This window comes from Pinus tabuliformis, chromosome 6 (genome assembly GCF_031772625.1).
Source record: "Pinus tabuliformis cultivar Carrire ecotype Pingquan chromosome 6, CPIR1, whole genome shotgun sequence".
Lineage (NCBI taxonomy): Eukaryota > Viridiplantae > Streptophyta > Pinopsida > Pinales > Pinaceae > Pinus > Pinus tabuliformis.
In genome coordinates, this window is record NC_142292.1 from 339,283,118 (window position 1) to 339,299,469 (window position 16,352).

The 16,352-nt window shown below is 35.0% G+C and overlaps 1 protein-coding gene across 4 annotated transcripts in view; it reads right to left on the reverse strand.

Annotated features, from left to right (window-relative positions):
* Positions 1 to 6,735: 6,735 nt before the first annotated feature.
* LOC149258682 (Exostosin family protein) overlaps positions 6,736 to 16,352 on the reverse strand; it is a 229,042-nt gene continuing 219,425 nt past the window's right edge. For all 4 annotated transcript variants that reach the window (XR_016256868.1, XM_089415753.1, XM_089415760.1 and 1 more), the window contains one exon: positions 6,736 to 7,293. Coding sequence is in view for 3 of the 4 variants with exons in the window: in XM_089415753.1 (XP_089271879.1) it covers positions 7,192 to 7,293 (102 nt within the window). In the remaining variant the exon portion in view is untranslated. The remainder of the gene's footprint in view (positions 7,294 to 16,352) is intronic.

The following is a 16,352-nucleotide window of genomic DNA, read 5'->3' on the forward strand; positions in this document are numbered from 1 at the left end:
AAGGATCTGGTCAGACTTGTAGCGGAAGGAGTTGAGGTGATCTCTCTTAAAGAGCTCCATCAGTGGCAACAGTAGCAGCGGATCGAAGGTGGTGAAGGAGGAAAATGTGGCCCTCGCATCAAAGGGTCCCAGTCAGGGACAGGGGGAACAAAGAAGGAAGAAGAAGGCCCTGTCAAAGGTCAACTGCTTCAGGTGTGGTGAGCTTGGTCACTATATCACACAGTGTCCTCTCAGGAAGAAGGACAAGTCGGAAAAGCAGGACCAACAGGCAGTTTTTGCAGAGATCGATAGGTTTCCTCCAGATTGGAGGAATACTTCACGATGTTTGTAGATATACCTCCAGGAGTGAAGTGGGGAGATTTGGTACTGTAGTCCTAGAGAACTACAAAGATTGGGTAGGATCCTTGAGGAGTCCACCTCATGAATAAATGCCTTGTTAAAGGGGCCCACAGTATTCAATAGCAGGATAGATCAGTGGCAGTAGATGCAGTGAGTACCAGAGTGATAGTTGCAGACTAGTGGTAGTCAGATGCTGAGAAGCACAATGCAATGTTGATAGAAGAGTAGGTGGGCACAGTGCAGAGTCAGCAGCGACGCAAATTCTTCAGAGACAATAAAAAACCTAGTAGCAGTCAAGACTCGGGAGATAGACGCATCATATTGAACACAGTTGGTTCAATATTTTGGATGCTTTTCAATGGTAGATGTTGCACTTACAGCAGCAATAGATGAGAGGGAGTTTCAGTGTTGACAGTAGTATGGCAATATCAACAATAGCACAGATGCAACATCAGATTTGCACAGTAGTTAATGGGCAGCAACAACTAGATATCAGCAATGTGATAGGAGATGATACAGAGATAGAGTGTTGTAACAGGATGTACAGCACTAGAACACATTCCTCGCTAAGGAGTGTTAGTTTTTGTAGCATCGAATGTGTTTTAGCCACGAAACTCTGTGGAGAGACTAGAATACATGAGATCTCCAAAACCAATAAATATTTTCTATAAATTCCACCTAGACGTGACTTAATTAGATTATTAACCAATTTTTTAATGTTTCCTAAATCTAAACTTAGGAAAAATGGCTAATTAATTAGAATTAATTAAGTCAATGTGAGAATCATCTAGAAACTCACACGAATTGATTCCAAGATGATCCTAGCCATCGATTAAGTTTTAATCTTAGTCGTTGGTGCTCCAACAATTGATTATAAGAGGAAGTTGATGGGCACTTGGAGAACACAATTGAGAACACCAGAAATTCGATTTCCTTGGCAGATCAATTTCCAGAGTAGCAGCAGTCAGTTGTCGAAGAGCTAGAGATCGAAGCAGTGAGGGGCAGGGATAGTGATCTGGTGGAATTTTTCCAGATCCAGAGTGGTAGTAGTAAGAGGGCTTAGTTATTCCTAGTGAGGCAACGCAAAGGAATGCGCAGTTGCTTCAAATTAACGATTTGATTTCGCTGAGGATAAATTTTTTCTCAGTTCCAGAGGCTGGGCAGAGGTTCCAGAGTATCAGAGAGATCATTTCCTCAGCAAAGGCAAGCATAACAACTTCATCAGAGACTGGTTGGAGGCTTGACATCATAGCTATTGCATAGTGCAGTGCAAAGGCTAGTGCAGAGGGTCCAAAAGGCCTAGTTTTCGGAAGGTAGGTTGTGCCAAAATTGCTTGTGGAGGAAGGGTAATTCCCTTCAATAATTTTGCCCATATTTTCTTGTCATGGATTGTTATTTTCAGACATCCAGATTGTACTCATATTTTCACTATTGCATTATAAAATAAAACCCTCACTTGTTGCACTGGTTTTCCTGCATTGGGTTTTTCCATGGACTTTTGTCCAAAAACAACGGTGTTAATTTTTATGTGTGTGTGCTAGTATTTTCTCAATTCCAACGCTATTTATTTTCCTTAGTTTTATTTGTGAAGATTAGAGTGTGTTTATTTCAATGTTGTCGTAGCAATAAACTGAATAATTAATTTGTCAATTAAAAATAATAATATCAGTTGCTGCAATAGGATTTCAGTTTTCAAAATTTTCATAGTGCACAAGTGTTGTACAGGTAGAGGTCATGTTTTACAAGTGCGAGATGAGATTTGGCAAGGCCAAGCACTTTTCAGGATGACCAAATTTCCAGAGGTTGAATTTCTCTATTAACCGAAAATCTAGTGGAGCAAAATCAAAGTTCAAAGTGTGTTGTATGTTTCATGTATTTCTCTATGAGTCAAGCCCTAATTTTCCAAATTTAATAAAATGGAGAATTTGTTTGGGCAGAAATTTGTGTTGCTCTGGTGGTTGATTTTCCCATTTTATTTCCCGTGCAATTTATTTCTAAAAGCTAAAAAAAACTAGTGTATTTATTTTCCAGCTGTGTTTAGAATTTATTGAGCAAAAAAGTGTTGAACATAGAACATATATCATAAAATATGGTAGAAACTATTAGAGCACCCAAGTAAAATGGTAACACAATTCCAATCTCTTGTAATAGTTGATCATAGAAATCCTTCATAAAAACAAATCCAAGCCCAAAATTACATGGGAAGAAGCAAAACATAAACTTACACTCAAACCAATTTGAATTGAAAACTTGATCTAATACCAATGGTGTGCTGTAATCCACTCATAAGTAGAGCTCCTTACAATTTGTGTAAATAAAAATCTGACTTGATTTTTTTTCACTGAGCACAGAATTAAATAGTTTTATATCTAAAAATTAACATGCTTCTAATAAAATGCAACTCAACAAACTTGAAGACAAAATCTCAACAAGTCATACAAAGAAAGTAACTAATCATAATAAGTGCTACATGCAAAATAATCCCTTCCAAATAGGTTTAAGCATAAATGTATGCTAAATTTAACAAATACAAGTAATAAATGTGTTATCAAAAGTAAATCATCCAATTAAATCTAACTTTATGATAATATAGCTCTAACTAATGGTTTTCTACATATTTTAATTTGGTTTCATTAAATAATAAGAATATAAATGTATGCTAACTTTGACAAGAACTAATAACAAATGCGTTATCAAAATTAAATTAGCAAGTTATAGAAGGGTAAGATGTTATAAGAAGAAAATAGAGATGAAACAAATTTTAAGTAATCTCAATTTCGGAATCAAATTAAATCTCTCCTTGTGATCATATAGCTCTGACTAATTGTTTTTAACAAACTTAATGTAATTTCATTAAAGAATAGGAATGAGTTAGGACATATTAACTAATAACAACAAATTCCTCGTTGGGGGTGAGAAACAAGGCAAGCATGATAGGGGAGGTAGGGCAGGCAATACGGAGTCCGTCCTCGAGCAAGCCAAGTCAACTGGTATGACATGTGGTGAAAGGAAGGGGACAAGCCACAGCAAGTGGTGTTGTCTACAGAGAACAATCAAGAGGAGCATGGAAGTTATAGAGCCTGTATCCTCAGCACCATGTGTTTGGTTCTTGGGTATGGGAGGTTGGTCGAATGGTCTATCTGTGATAGTGTATGCATGGGCACATTGCATGTGCATGCTAACGGACCTAAGCATCCTAGTACTGGTAGGAGTTGAATGGGTGTGGGTTGTGAGGAATGTCAATGGTGCTTTAATGTTGGTGAGAGAGGTGTGGGATCCTGGTGAACCCAGCTAGGGGCAATCACCCTAAAATTCTAAGGAGGAAGTTGCAATTGCGAACCCCTGAGTTCCAGAGATAGAACTTACCCTAGATGAATGGTGTTGTGGTCACACAAAAATTTTGGCAAAAGATAGATCTCATCATTATTTTGTTTACTCTCAGATATATGCATTGTCTCACTTCTAGGCCTCCTTAGGGGATCTCTCTATAAGAGAGGGTGGCGCTTGGAGCCAAGGTTGTGTCATAGAGTGCAGGGGTGCCCATTTTGGGCATTTGTCTTGTCGATAAGGTCAAGTGGTGAGTTCACTCACGAACTATTTGATTAACTTACTGGATAACTAGTTCATTCTGTACATATGTACATGTAGTAGTGGGTGGGTGGTCGAGGTCCCTTTCCAGGACTAGGCCAGTAAACAAGGTCAAGTGGAGTGGAGCATCACCCTAGGCGAAGGATTCTAATGTGAAGGGGCCTTGAGAATTATGCAATGTCAACGTGGGTAGGCTCGCTATGGTGTAGGCCCTTGAGGGCAGGCTGGAGAATGGGCAAGACGAGTGGTTGAGTGAGTGGACGAAGAGAAACTAGTGATGGAAGAGGAAGGAGATCTTGCTGGAGCCCAATCATCAAGTCGTGTGTTGCAACCACCAACACTACATCCATAACAGAGAAACTGACGGATACATGCTAGCCTTGACACAATTCGTGAGCAAAGATATGATGATAGGAATGAAACAATAACATATATCAATGCTGTCCACTTTACACAGGAAGAGATCCTTGAATGACTGGCTTGTCTGTCGTAGCCAGCGAAGACTAGATGAGTGGTTGGATGAGATTGAGGCTAGGTTGGCCCATATAGACTATCATGTGCATGAAGGGCATGGCCCTCCTATGGAACCGGGAGAAACTCAAGCTCATAGCATGATGTTTTTTGTACTCCAGAGGCCCATTTATAGCCTCCATGTCTATGGTATATCATTTTGAATATGTATCACAATTCAAATTCAAAACTATTTAGTATATCTATGCTTGATAGTCACATGTTATATACATTATCAAAATTTGCATACTCACACACACATTAGCACATCAATTCACAAGACAATTCTAGTTCCATACTAGTAAAATCTCAATTGGTTTTGCTATTTTGATAACTTTGGTTACATGCGAATGTTGTTGGTGCATTTGTTATATATAAGATTTCAATGAATCACATTTCAATTTTCATATATTTTAATTTATATTTTTTTTAGTATTGTAGATAAGGTCCCCTATGTTGGAGAACCCAACATTACCAAATGTCTTTCCCCATCCCTACTCATGTGTCCCCACGTCCTAGAAACTCCATGAATATTGGAAAGACAACATTTCAAAAAAAAAAAAATTGAAGTTAGGGCTCCTAGAAACCAAGGGAGTATTGTTTTGTATTGAAAAATTCCAATGTCAAGCAAGTAGATTAATTTATATTAGAAAAGTTCAACACCAAATAATGAAATCCAACTAATTGAAGTAAGTTCTTTGAACTAAAAAACATAGAGCATGCCAAGGGTTTTAGATCCCAAAAAATATATGAATGACATGATTAAAGTTGCTAATCCTTTTGGAATATTGACACAGAAGTTTTAGCAACCTGCATGGCCATCTTTATCTCAATTGCAGATTCAGGGAACATTCTAAGCTCAGTAAGGTCCTAAACAACTTTGCAGTTGTACTGTATTAAGCCAAAAAAACTAATCAATTTCTTGTATTTAACTAATTAGGTAGCCATGTCCCAAAAAAAAAAAAATTGCGTTGAGAAGCGCTCTCCAGTCCAGTGTGATAGAGATGTTGTAACGTAATGTAATGTCATGTAAATAAAAATTACATTAGATAAAAAAATATATATATATAAACATTTTAGCTCAGTCAAAAATAAAATAAAAATAAAAATAACAAAATAAAAATTAACCCTATAGAAAAATAAGATGACCCTTGGTATTCATGTAGAATATAGCCTATTTAAAAGGGGAAATTAAACCAGCTTAGATTCATCTTAACTCCAGATCTACCAAGCACCGAGAGGAATCAAATCTCTTTTCACTTTAAAAGAGGTTTGCATCACAAAAGATCTGATCCCTCTCAACGCTTGATAGATTTGAAATTAAAATTAATTTAGACTAATTATATAAATATATAAACAAAATCTATATATAAAATCTTAGTATCAATGAAAATATTCCGTTTTTTTTCTCCCAAAAAAAAAATAAACAAAATCTAACACCAACTGCCAAAGGGATTCATATGATGAAACCTATGACAACTTCACTTCAACTATTTCTTACTAAGAACGAGAAATAACTTTTAATCTTAAAAGCCACTCAACTATTTTCTATTATACCTTGATAATACATTCCCGTGACTTTATTTGAACTAATATTCAACACAAAAGAGTATTTCGTATACTCATGCTATACTTGATCATTTGGTCTTTGTGCACAAACGTGGCACCCTTAAACAGATCCATTATCCATTTATACACATTTCCAACAATATTCTGCGCCTTTTTATTTCATGTCAGTAGTTTTTTCATTCCCCTGTTTATGGTACTAGCCTGTGCACGTATGTATGTATGTAATAACTCATTTAACTAGTACTATCCTTTCCCCTTTCAGCAATTAAATACCTTGAATCGATTGGCCATTAAATTTGATTAGTGCCCCTCACCAGAGCTAGGTACCTTGATAAAGTCATGATCAGCGTGACAAAATCATAGGAGACACGTGTTTTGCAGAACATAAGGGAAGATGAATAAGGCAACTTCAAGATCACACCCAATGAAAAGTATATATATCCTGTTGTATAAAAACAGAAACACCATCATGTTTATTGAGAAGCATCATATAGACAATAATCAGTGTCTATCGTAAAGATCCAAACGAAGTTTTATGTGCAGGAAATGGAATCATTCCCTTTAAAATTGATTCTATCATATATACGTACCTCACATCTCCTGTGACATTTTGATCATTGGTATAAAATTTCATCTTGGTTTTTAGGACATTATATGGCATTGTACTTTATTTATTTTGATTTTTAACTAGCATCTTTCTTCTAATTCTACAGTAATATTTACTGGCAATTATTGTTCGTTCTTGTCATTCAAGAGTCAACATGTTTCTCTTACCATGTAACTTACAAAAATAAAAATCTGTAGTTTAATCTCTTTCCACATGCTCAATCAAAAATGTATGACACGTCGCAAAGAATAGTTGCAGCCTGCAGATTCATTCTCACCTAAAACTTCAAAAAGCATTACATGATTTGTTAATCATACATAACAATTGAAATAAATGCCGTTTGAAGATCGAGACAAAAACGTTCAATTCACTGGTCTGATATTTGATGCTACATATACAGACCTAGGAACCCTGTGAATTGAAAGTTAAAAGGAAACGATCCTATTTTTCCCTGATGATAAAAGAGAGATTTTAATAGATATATATCTACAATTAAAGGTAAAAGATATTTTCTAAATTCAATATATATGTGAAAAACATCACACATATGAGCCGAACGTTGCAAAGAAAAGATTCCATCAATACTTCACAGTGTAATGCCGTAGCCAAAGATCATACATAACCATATGGAATGCATCATATTTTATTGGAGGTGAGTGCCACTCGAAGTGCTTTTGGACCTGGAAATGCAAACAGGTACTCTGTTAAGAAAATGCAGAATTTATGGCCGTGAAACAAAGATAATTACCACCACAGATCAATGATCTAGAAATATCAAATTAGTCCTTTTTCACGCCAAAGAGGGACTTTCCATGTTTCTATCCTTAGAATTGTGCTTTTTAAGGCTTCTAAATGATATTTATACTGTCTAATAACTGCATTATCAACAAAATATTCAACATTTTTTGAAATATGCATATTTCTCAGCCCTGGTCACCCAAAACTAGTAAAACCAAAGACACTCATGCCTTGCAAAACTTCAAAAGTGCATGTATGATCAGGCCACACCAAACAAGAAATCTAATAACAGACTGGAATTATATACAGCTAATAAAAAAAAGTGTAGAAACAATAAAATCGTAAGCTGGCTTAAAAACAGTACAAGACCCGTATACTGAAAACTTCCGTAATCGCAAAATCTCCTTATATATGTAGTAGCTCGAACAAATCAAGATGCACATGGAACACAACTATGCATCAGCGTCCTATTTTCTTAGAACTAACCAGCATAAATTCAAACACTGCACAATAACTCTAGAAAACTTGTATACAAGAACAGAAACTTAAATTGTGAAAGTGAAAATTTGAAACTACATGCCAACCTCAAGTGTGTCTCAGATTTTAATAAATGTGCTCTCAAGTTAAATCAGATTTTAATAAATGTGCTCTCAAGTTAAATCTGTCTGATTTGTGTGTTACCGCAAAATCTAACACAAAATCTAACACCATAGTGCAAAGCCTCACTAAGCACTTTAGATCAAGGGCAACTATCAGTCACCACTATCATTTTAGCAATTGTTCCCCTGCTGTTCTGTGGTCAGATACTATCCCCACAAAGGTGATTTCCTTACTAAATATCAGAGATCAAACAATTCAAGTATTCCCAAGCTGAATACCCTTGAAGGGTTCTACTAAATAAATCAGCCAAGGGAAAATGTTCAATAAGTAAGGCTTAGAGTGAGATGAGATGTAATTCCAAGGTGACGAGTTCAAAGGACCCTATGGCTAAATCTAGAGGGCTCACTAAGTCCTGGGGAAGCTCAAAAAGTTAAGTTACCTAGATTCGGATACTGATCTGCCAATTTTTTGAAAAACCGGGATCCAAATACAATGCAGATCCGCTAGGTGCAAAGAAAATAAACATATTTTTTATGATTTTAAAGAATAAAAATTATAAATTTTATAATATATAACTTGTATATATTCGTAGTATGTAATATTTTTATAAGATAATTAATATATTAAGCTAATCAACTTAGGATCAATATTATATATTAAATAAAAATAATTAATATATTAAAATCAATATTATATTTAAATAAAAATTATTAATATATTAAGTTACTCAACTTAGAATCAATATTAACATTAATTAATTAATATATTAAATTAAAAAACTTAAAATAAATATTATACATTAACTATTTATACAAATTAAATTAGAAACATTAAAAATTAAATGGTCAATGTTTAATTTGAAATAGAACATAACAGTAATTACACATTATAACAGAATTGATGGCATGATTCTATATTTAATCACTCCAACATTCATTCACAAGCACGTTTGTGAATGCTAAGTTCAATCAAGCCAGCGAGAGAACAGATGGTTTAAATTATATTGCGCCGAGGTTTTAAAATTCGCCAACCAAACACTATCGAGATTAGAATGTGCAACATCTACCAATTAATAGTACGCAGAGTGGATTCTCACCGGATCCCCGCGAATAAAATTTGGGAGCCAAACGCCATTGGGTTCAAAACATCGGGATTGAGTAACCATGCACAATGTGGATCCTAGCCAAATCCCCACAAATCCGGATTTGAATTCATCTCTGATGCATGGATCCGCAGATCCAGTCCCTTTCCCTCACGGATCCGGTAACAGATCCGGTAACATAGTCAAAAGGGTTCCCAAACACATGCTACTTTTAAATGGAGTTGTCTATAATGCGACTTTTTGGAGATTCCGGTGACGAAATCCGGCCGAAGAAATTGAGGTTAAATCTTGATTTGTTGCAGTTAAAATGGTTTTTTCACTGCATATTTGGATTCAGCACCCTGAAAAACCCCTGGGACGCTTTGATTGTGCAGAAACTAGCTATCAAACTTGCGATTCCAATAAATTGCTACCGGATTTTGACCAGAAAAACCCACCGGAAAAACTTCCAAAAAGTCTCATTATAGACAACTGCCTTTTAAATTACCAATTGTTGTTATAAACTAGGATTTCTAGTAGCACAATTTACAACATGCATAATAACAGGAATAATAAAATAGACCAAAAATGATGATAAACGATTGGAAATAAAAGGTTATTTAATGGATAAATAAGGAAAATAGATTACAGCGAATTTCAATGGGTGGAAATGCATAAAACAACAACACATAAACCGCAGATGTCAACCCCAGTTAATAGTTGAAAATGCATGAAAAATTATATTTATGTTTTTCCAATCGAGTACATGCAAAGCCTAACCCTAAGACTATAATGCCCAAAGTAACTTATACTATTAAATGCAGATTGTAACCCAACCTTACCCTAGAAAACATAAAAACTTAGGGTCTTCAAATTTATAACCTTAAAAGATTGACACAACAATGGATAGATCCTTTCTCAATGAAGGGGGAAGTGGAGTCTTAAGCAAGATCTATGGAAGAAGACCAATTGAATAATTCATAAGAAAGAAAAAGCTACAATGAGGTTTTCCCACGAGTTTCCAGTATGTGGGTACTTTGGATACATGAGAATGAGTATCCAGTATGGATAAAAGCTTTGCCCAAATTTACAAGAAACGTCAAGTTGGGAGCGGCAATAATATAATATATTAAAAATTAAAATTTAATATATATTAATTTTTTTTAAGTGTAAAGATTAAATGTACATATCAAATTAATTTTTTAAATGATGAATTATTCAAGAGACAACCATAAAAAGTGAAAACCAAAACTAAAAGCCACCTAAAATCATATTGATGTTCATACTAGAAAAAAGCTTAAAAAGGCAAAAGCCTAAAGTAGTACATAATTCAAAATGCCCAATAGCCAAAATATGGCAACAAAAAATACAAAGCTTATGATCATATAGAACGATCTTCAGCATCAAGGCGATCCATATAAGCTTGAGCCTCATTGGGTATTATATCAACATTGTCATCATCATCATCAGATGCAACAATGTCATCTAAAGGTATGCCAACCAATCCTACATTTGGTAAAGGATTGTCATCATCATCATCAATTTGGGCAGCATCTTCACCGTTCACATCCCATCGTGCAGCAGGGCCTTCTAAATATTCAAGTAGCTTCCTTGAACAAAGTCGAAGACTACTATGCATATAAACAAGTTTCTCTACTCTCTTAGGGGTAAGTCTATTCCTATTAACAGAGTGTATGAAACTATAAGTGGACCAATTCCTTTCAGCAGCTCAGGAACTAGCACCTGAGATATCAAACGTGAAGCAAGGTTTCGAAGCTCTGGGACCTGACCCCCATACATTCTCCACCATCCAAGGGGCTTCTTCAAAGCATAATGCTTGATGTCCCTCTTTGCATCTTGGCTGAATGAAGGAGGGCTTAATGTACCAAAATTAATAAATTTCTCCTGTATCACACTTGCTTCATCAACAGTATACATCTTAGTTATAGCATCAAGAAACCCTTGTTTTACCTCTTCATCATCAATAGGAAGAATTCTATTTGGTCTTTCCATATACCACTTTGGATTAAGGGCATATGCAGCGATGTGAAGGGAGGTATTGAGTTTAAGCCATCTTCTCGCTATCAACTTGTGGATTTCATGGAAAAACTCCAAAGAAGTGTTTCTTTGGCAAATGATGTGTTTTACCTTGCACACCATGGTATCAATACATTCATATATTTCTCTAAGAGAAGGAGAATCTGAGTCAGCGTCCCTGATCAACTCCACAATTGGAGCTATGAAAGAGAAAACATATCTACACTCAGCCCACCAATCCTCATTAAGAAGCATTTCTCTTATCTTCTTTGCTTGAGGTGACTTAGACTTAGTCCATGCATTCCACTATGAAGAAACAACAGTGGCTTGTAAAGATACATAGACTTCAACCATGCGCTCAAGCAAAATAAAATATGTGGCATATCTTGTTTCTGCAGGTTTTAAAAAATGCTTCTTTGAATACATCCTGTAAATTTCCAAGGAAGCATGGTGGTTGCAGATGAACATTTGTGCCTCCCTCGCATCTGAAATGATTTTTGCAATCCACTGTATTTTACCAATGTCTTTTAAGAGATTGTTAAGGGCATGTACACAACAAGGAGTCCAAAAGATATGCCTATATCGACTTTGGATCATCAATCCCACTGCTTTACAAACAAGTGTTGCATCTGTGATGACATGTACCACATTTGAAGGACCAACCTCATCAATTGCATCCTTCAACATTTCAAACATGAAAGCAGCATCCTTAGTTTTACCACTACAATCAATTGCTTTTAAAAAATAAGGCCCTTCTGGCGATGTGACAATAACATTCAACAAAATCAATTGCTTTTAAAAAATAAGGCCCTTCTGGCGATGTGACAATAACATTCAACAAAGTTCTTTGTTGAATATCTGTCCAACCATCCATGACAATTGAACAACCTGAATGAACCCAAGATTGTTTGAGGTCCTCTATAAGTCCATGCATTCTTGTCACCCCTCTATCTAATAATGAAGTCCTCATTTTGTTATACCCCGGGGGTGCATATACTATCCCTGCAGCTATGATTTTTCTCCCCATTTCTTTATAGTATGGTGAACGAATGGAATTTAATGAAATTCCATTCACCATAAAAAAAATTGTTGTGGCATCATCTGCTTCTTCCCTATTCAAAACATTGTACATCTTTTGAATGGAGTCACTTACAGTAGTCATCTTAGTGCTAGAACTTCCTTGATTAGTCTCAATTTGGATGTGACTTTATTCATTCATACATTGGGATGAATCTTCATGTCTACCTCTCTTATTATTAGCAGATACAATGCTACTATCACATTCATTGTTTCCATTTGCTTTCATGTGAAGCTTACTCATCTTCATTCTTTGTTCAAGGTTACATGTGCAACTCTTCACTCCTAACCCAGGTATGCCCAAAAGATGATGTCATACTCTTGTATAGCTACCCTTAAAAATATGGTCACACAAATTGCATTGTCATTCCTCGCAACCCCCACTGTTTTTTGTCTTGTTTTGTGTTCTTTTTTCATGAACTTCATTAAGGACTTTTTGGAAATGTTTCTTGATTGCTTGTAGGTACCTATTGTTGCCTCTACATTCTCTTGTTAAACTGGTGGAGGTAGTGGGGGTCTCATCTTGCTATTGTTGTTACCACATTTATTGCCCAATTTTCTATTGAAAATTTACATTAAAATACAAAAAAAATTAGAAGTAGAACAAATAAATATATTTTACAATGTACATAAAAAATAAAAATCACAATACTAGTATTTAATTTGCATATTATGAGTGCTCATAAACTAATAAACTAGTCAATGATAATTTGCATACTCTAATAAACTAATAAACTAATCAATTACTATTAGTGATTTCAGTCTGGCTGTTGTACTTTATCCATAAAGTACATGATTATCTACTTATTGTTATGGATAAAAACTTATAAAGTAAATTATTGTATAACATAATACTAAAATAATTAACTTCACTTTATCACTTTATTAAAATAAATAACTGCACTTGATAAAGTACATAAAGTTTATCTACTTGTTGTTATGGATCAAGTGAATGATTGTATAACAAAATACTAAAATAATAAAACAAAAAGCTTTTAAGAGTCTCTTGCAATGTATAAAACAAGGACAGCGCATACTTCCACTTCCAATTCTCATTCCAAATTGATTTTGTGCTCCACTTTAATGTCACCATCTATTTGCAGGGCCTCTTTATAGGCAGCACATGCATACGGTCTGTTATTCTATGACCCCAAAAGATAAATATTGCCATTTTTAAGTATAAAAATTCGATCTTTTCCATTTCCATGAAAATATATATATATGAGATGAAAGGTTATGAGATTCTAGGATGAATGTAAAGTGCTAGTAGTTATTGATGTCTTTGATTTATTAACAAAATATTGATTCATATCATTTCATTTGATGAAAATGATTGCCTTGTGATTAGAAATAAAATAATTTTTGTTTTCAAATTTTATCAAATCTATAAATCATTGCACTTGTTAACCTTGAATCTATAACCTTAAATTTTATAGATTTATAATTTGAATCATTTGTACTTGTTAACACTTCAATGGAAAATTCATTATTCATCATATTTTCATACTCATTTAACAAAATTTGATTTTCCTAGTTACCTCAACATTGCGGCAATTGTGTTTGACATTTTAAACCATGTATATCCTATTTCATCTTCTTTTCCTTACATTGGTTGCTACACAAGTGGAATGATTTTCATTCAAACAATCATTATGAAAGTTGTTTTTTTCAAAAGAATGTAATGAAAAGACCTATAAAACAATTAATAAGATAATTAATTGGAATGACAAATTTGAAATATCATATGTAATCATTAAACGCGTTGGATACTTCCCTACTTAATCTCATTACACCTTAATGTAATTTTAATTTAATGGTGCACCTTAGATTTGAATGTAATTTTTAAATTTCATATTGAGCATAGGGCTTTGCCAGCTCGAAAATAAAAAACTAACATTATAAAAGTTTAAAACACAGTAAACAGAAACTGGAAATTCCAATGTGCAAAAGCCTGAATCCTTTAAGCAACTGTACATTTAAGTAACTGTCTGAATGAAGATCTGCAGATTTTCTTTTATTTCTGGTTGGTTTGAAAGTCTTGTTTGCACATGCCAAAATAATAACCTACTAAATGAGGGAGCGAAGCAAATATAAGAAAATAAATAGTAAAAATTAAAATCCCAACATATACAAATGATCCACCAACAGATGAATCAATCAGACTTTTCTTCAAATTTTACATTCAAACTATTCTTTTATCTATGAGATTGACATGTTCATATATAGAACCACAACATGAAGACACAAACCAACTACAAAAAATGTTGCACCTGCGTATGCAAAGCTTGGTCTTTATGTTCATCTTACAGTTTAATTTTTAGCCATTATTTGCAAATGATAAAGGTTTTGCAGTACATATATTTTTCCCCTTTTCTTTGGGAAGGAGAATGCTTCACGAAAATTACCCCCACCTGAATGGGGCGCAAAGAGCAGACTTCCTGCAGCTTATATGCCATGTCTTCAGGGTATTTGTTTTCACATTAATCACACAGGACTTGCACCAGGCCTTATCCCTTTAAAATTCAAGCCATGTGACAGGAGTAAACCACATCTCTGACTTATTCCACAGTTTCCAGTTATAATTTATTCCTAACTTTTATAAAAATAACTATTTTAGAGCATTAGCCAGAATCCGATCATTGTTAAAAATGATTTTTCATGCTCTTTTCAAAAAAATATTCCGATCCTAAGAGAAATGTTTTCTGAAGCTTTTATTTTAAAACAAGTAAAAATCTCCTCTGAACGGTCTGTGTGAGAGGAATCCCAAGAAGCAAATCCCTCCCATAATACAAAGGGTTTTCAGTTTTAATCCTCATTATTCCTGAACGAACATACACAAACCCTCGTTTTCAGAACTTGGGTGTGGAGTATTAAGAAATGAAGACTTAAACCTTCCTATCAAATCAGAAAACAAGGCTTCCTTAATCCCTGTAGCATATAAAACTTAACCCCTGATACCTTATTTAAATTAAACCCTCCAAAAACATATCTTGAAGCATGCAGAAACAACTAATCATAAAAATAATTTAAAATTTTACAACAACAACACAAAGCAAAGAGAGCAGGATGCAAGTATGGCTACATTTATGGTATCATTGACGTTCCTAGGTTTTAAAGTTTAAGCTTTGATGCCATATCAAAGTTTAAGCTCGGATACGACGTTGAAGTCTAATGTACATCCAGAAATTAGAATGCAAACAAAGTTCAAAGTTCAAACACTTACAGGCAGGCGAACACAGGGAAAGCACAGCAAGCGAACATGCAACGAACACAGCAACTTACTCCTCACGACAGGCGAACAGAGTTGAATCGTTGATGAATTCAAAGCTGATGAGGGACAATTATATAGAAAAAGCTCAGTCAGTTTCGCTGCCAATTCTAAGTAAGTTTGCCACCAAAAAATTGCGCGGGCTTTTCGGGTACGCATGGATCCGGAGCCCATAGGAGCTCTGATCCATCAAGGAGCGTCTAGACACTCCTTGATGAGTCGGAGTTCCTACGGGCTCTTGATCCAAGCTCCCACTTGAAACCCGCTCCGGAAACCGCGATTTTGGCCGAGACAAGCTCCTAGAAAGCTCCAATGCTCCAACCAAAGTTTCTGACCATTTTGGAGCATTTTGTACCATCTCCTAAGCTCCCAGGAGCGTCGGAGCTTGGGGTACTTGCTCTCCAATGATAATCTCGTGAAGGAGATGTTAGAGCCATAAAATATTGAATACACATGATGAAAATTTCAATGAAACCCTAATTCTACAACAAGTACATGATGGAAGAAGATAACTTCCAATAAATTTTCACAAATCACCATAGAATCACCATTCACCATCTAAGAGATAATCACATCCAAGCACAATGACCCCTCTAAGATAATTTGATCATTTAATGCTCCATAGTAAACAAGAGACGATGGCCAACTAGTGTGCACTCTCTCGAATGAATAATGAGTGTTTCTAATAATAAATCCTCCTAAATCGACTTCCCTCTATATATAGAAGAGAAACCAAATCGATTTATGTCTAAAACTAACTAAAATCCCTCAAAATAATAAAATATGTGATTACAAGTAGGTCACAAGCCAGCCTAGAAGTTATCTTAATGATAAAACATAAAACTAAGCCTCCTTTTAGCCCACTTGTGTGATTAAAAGGCTTCCAACGGTGAGGCCTGTTGATTTTTCCAGTACAATAGATGCAATTACTTTATTTC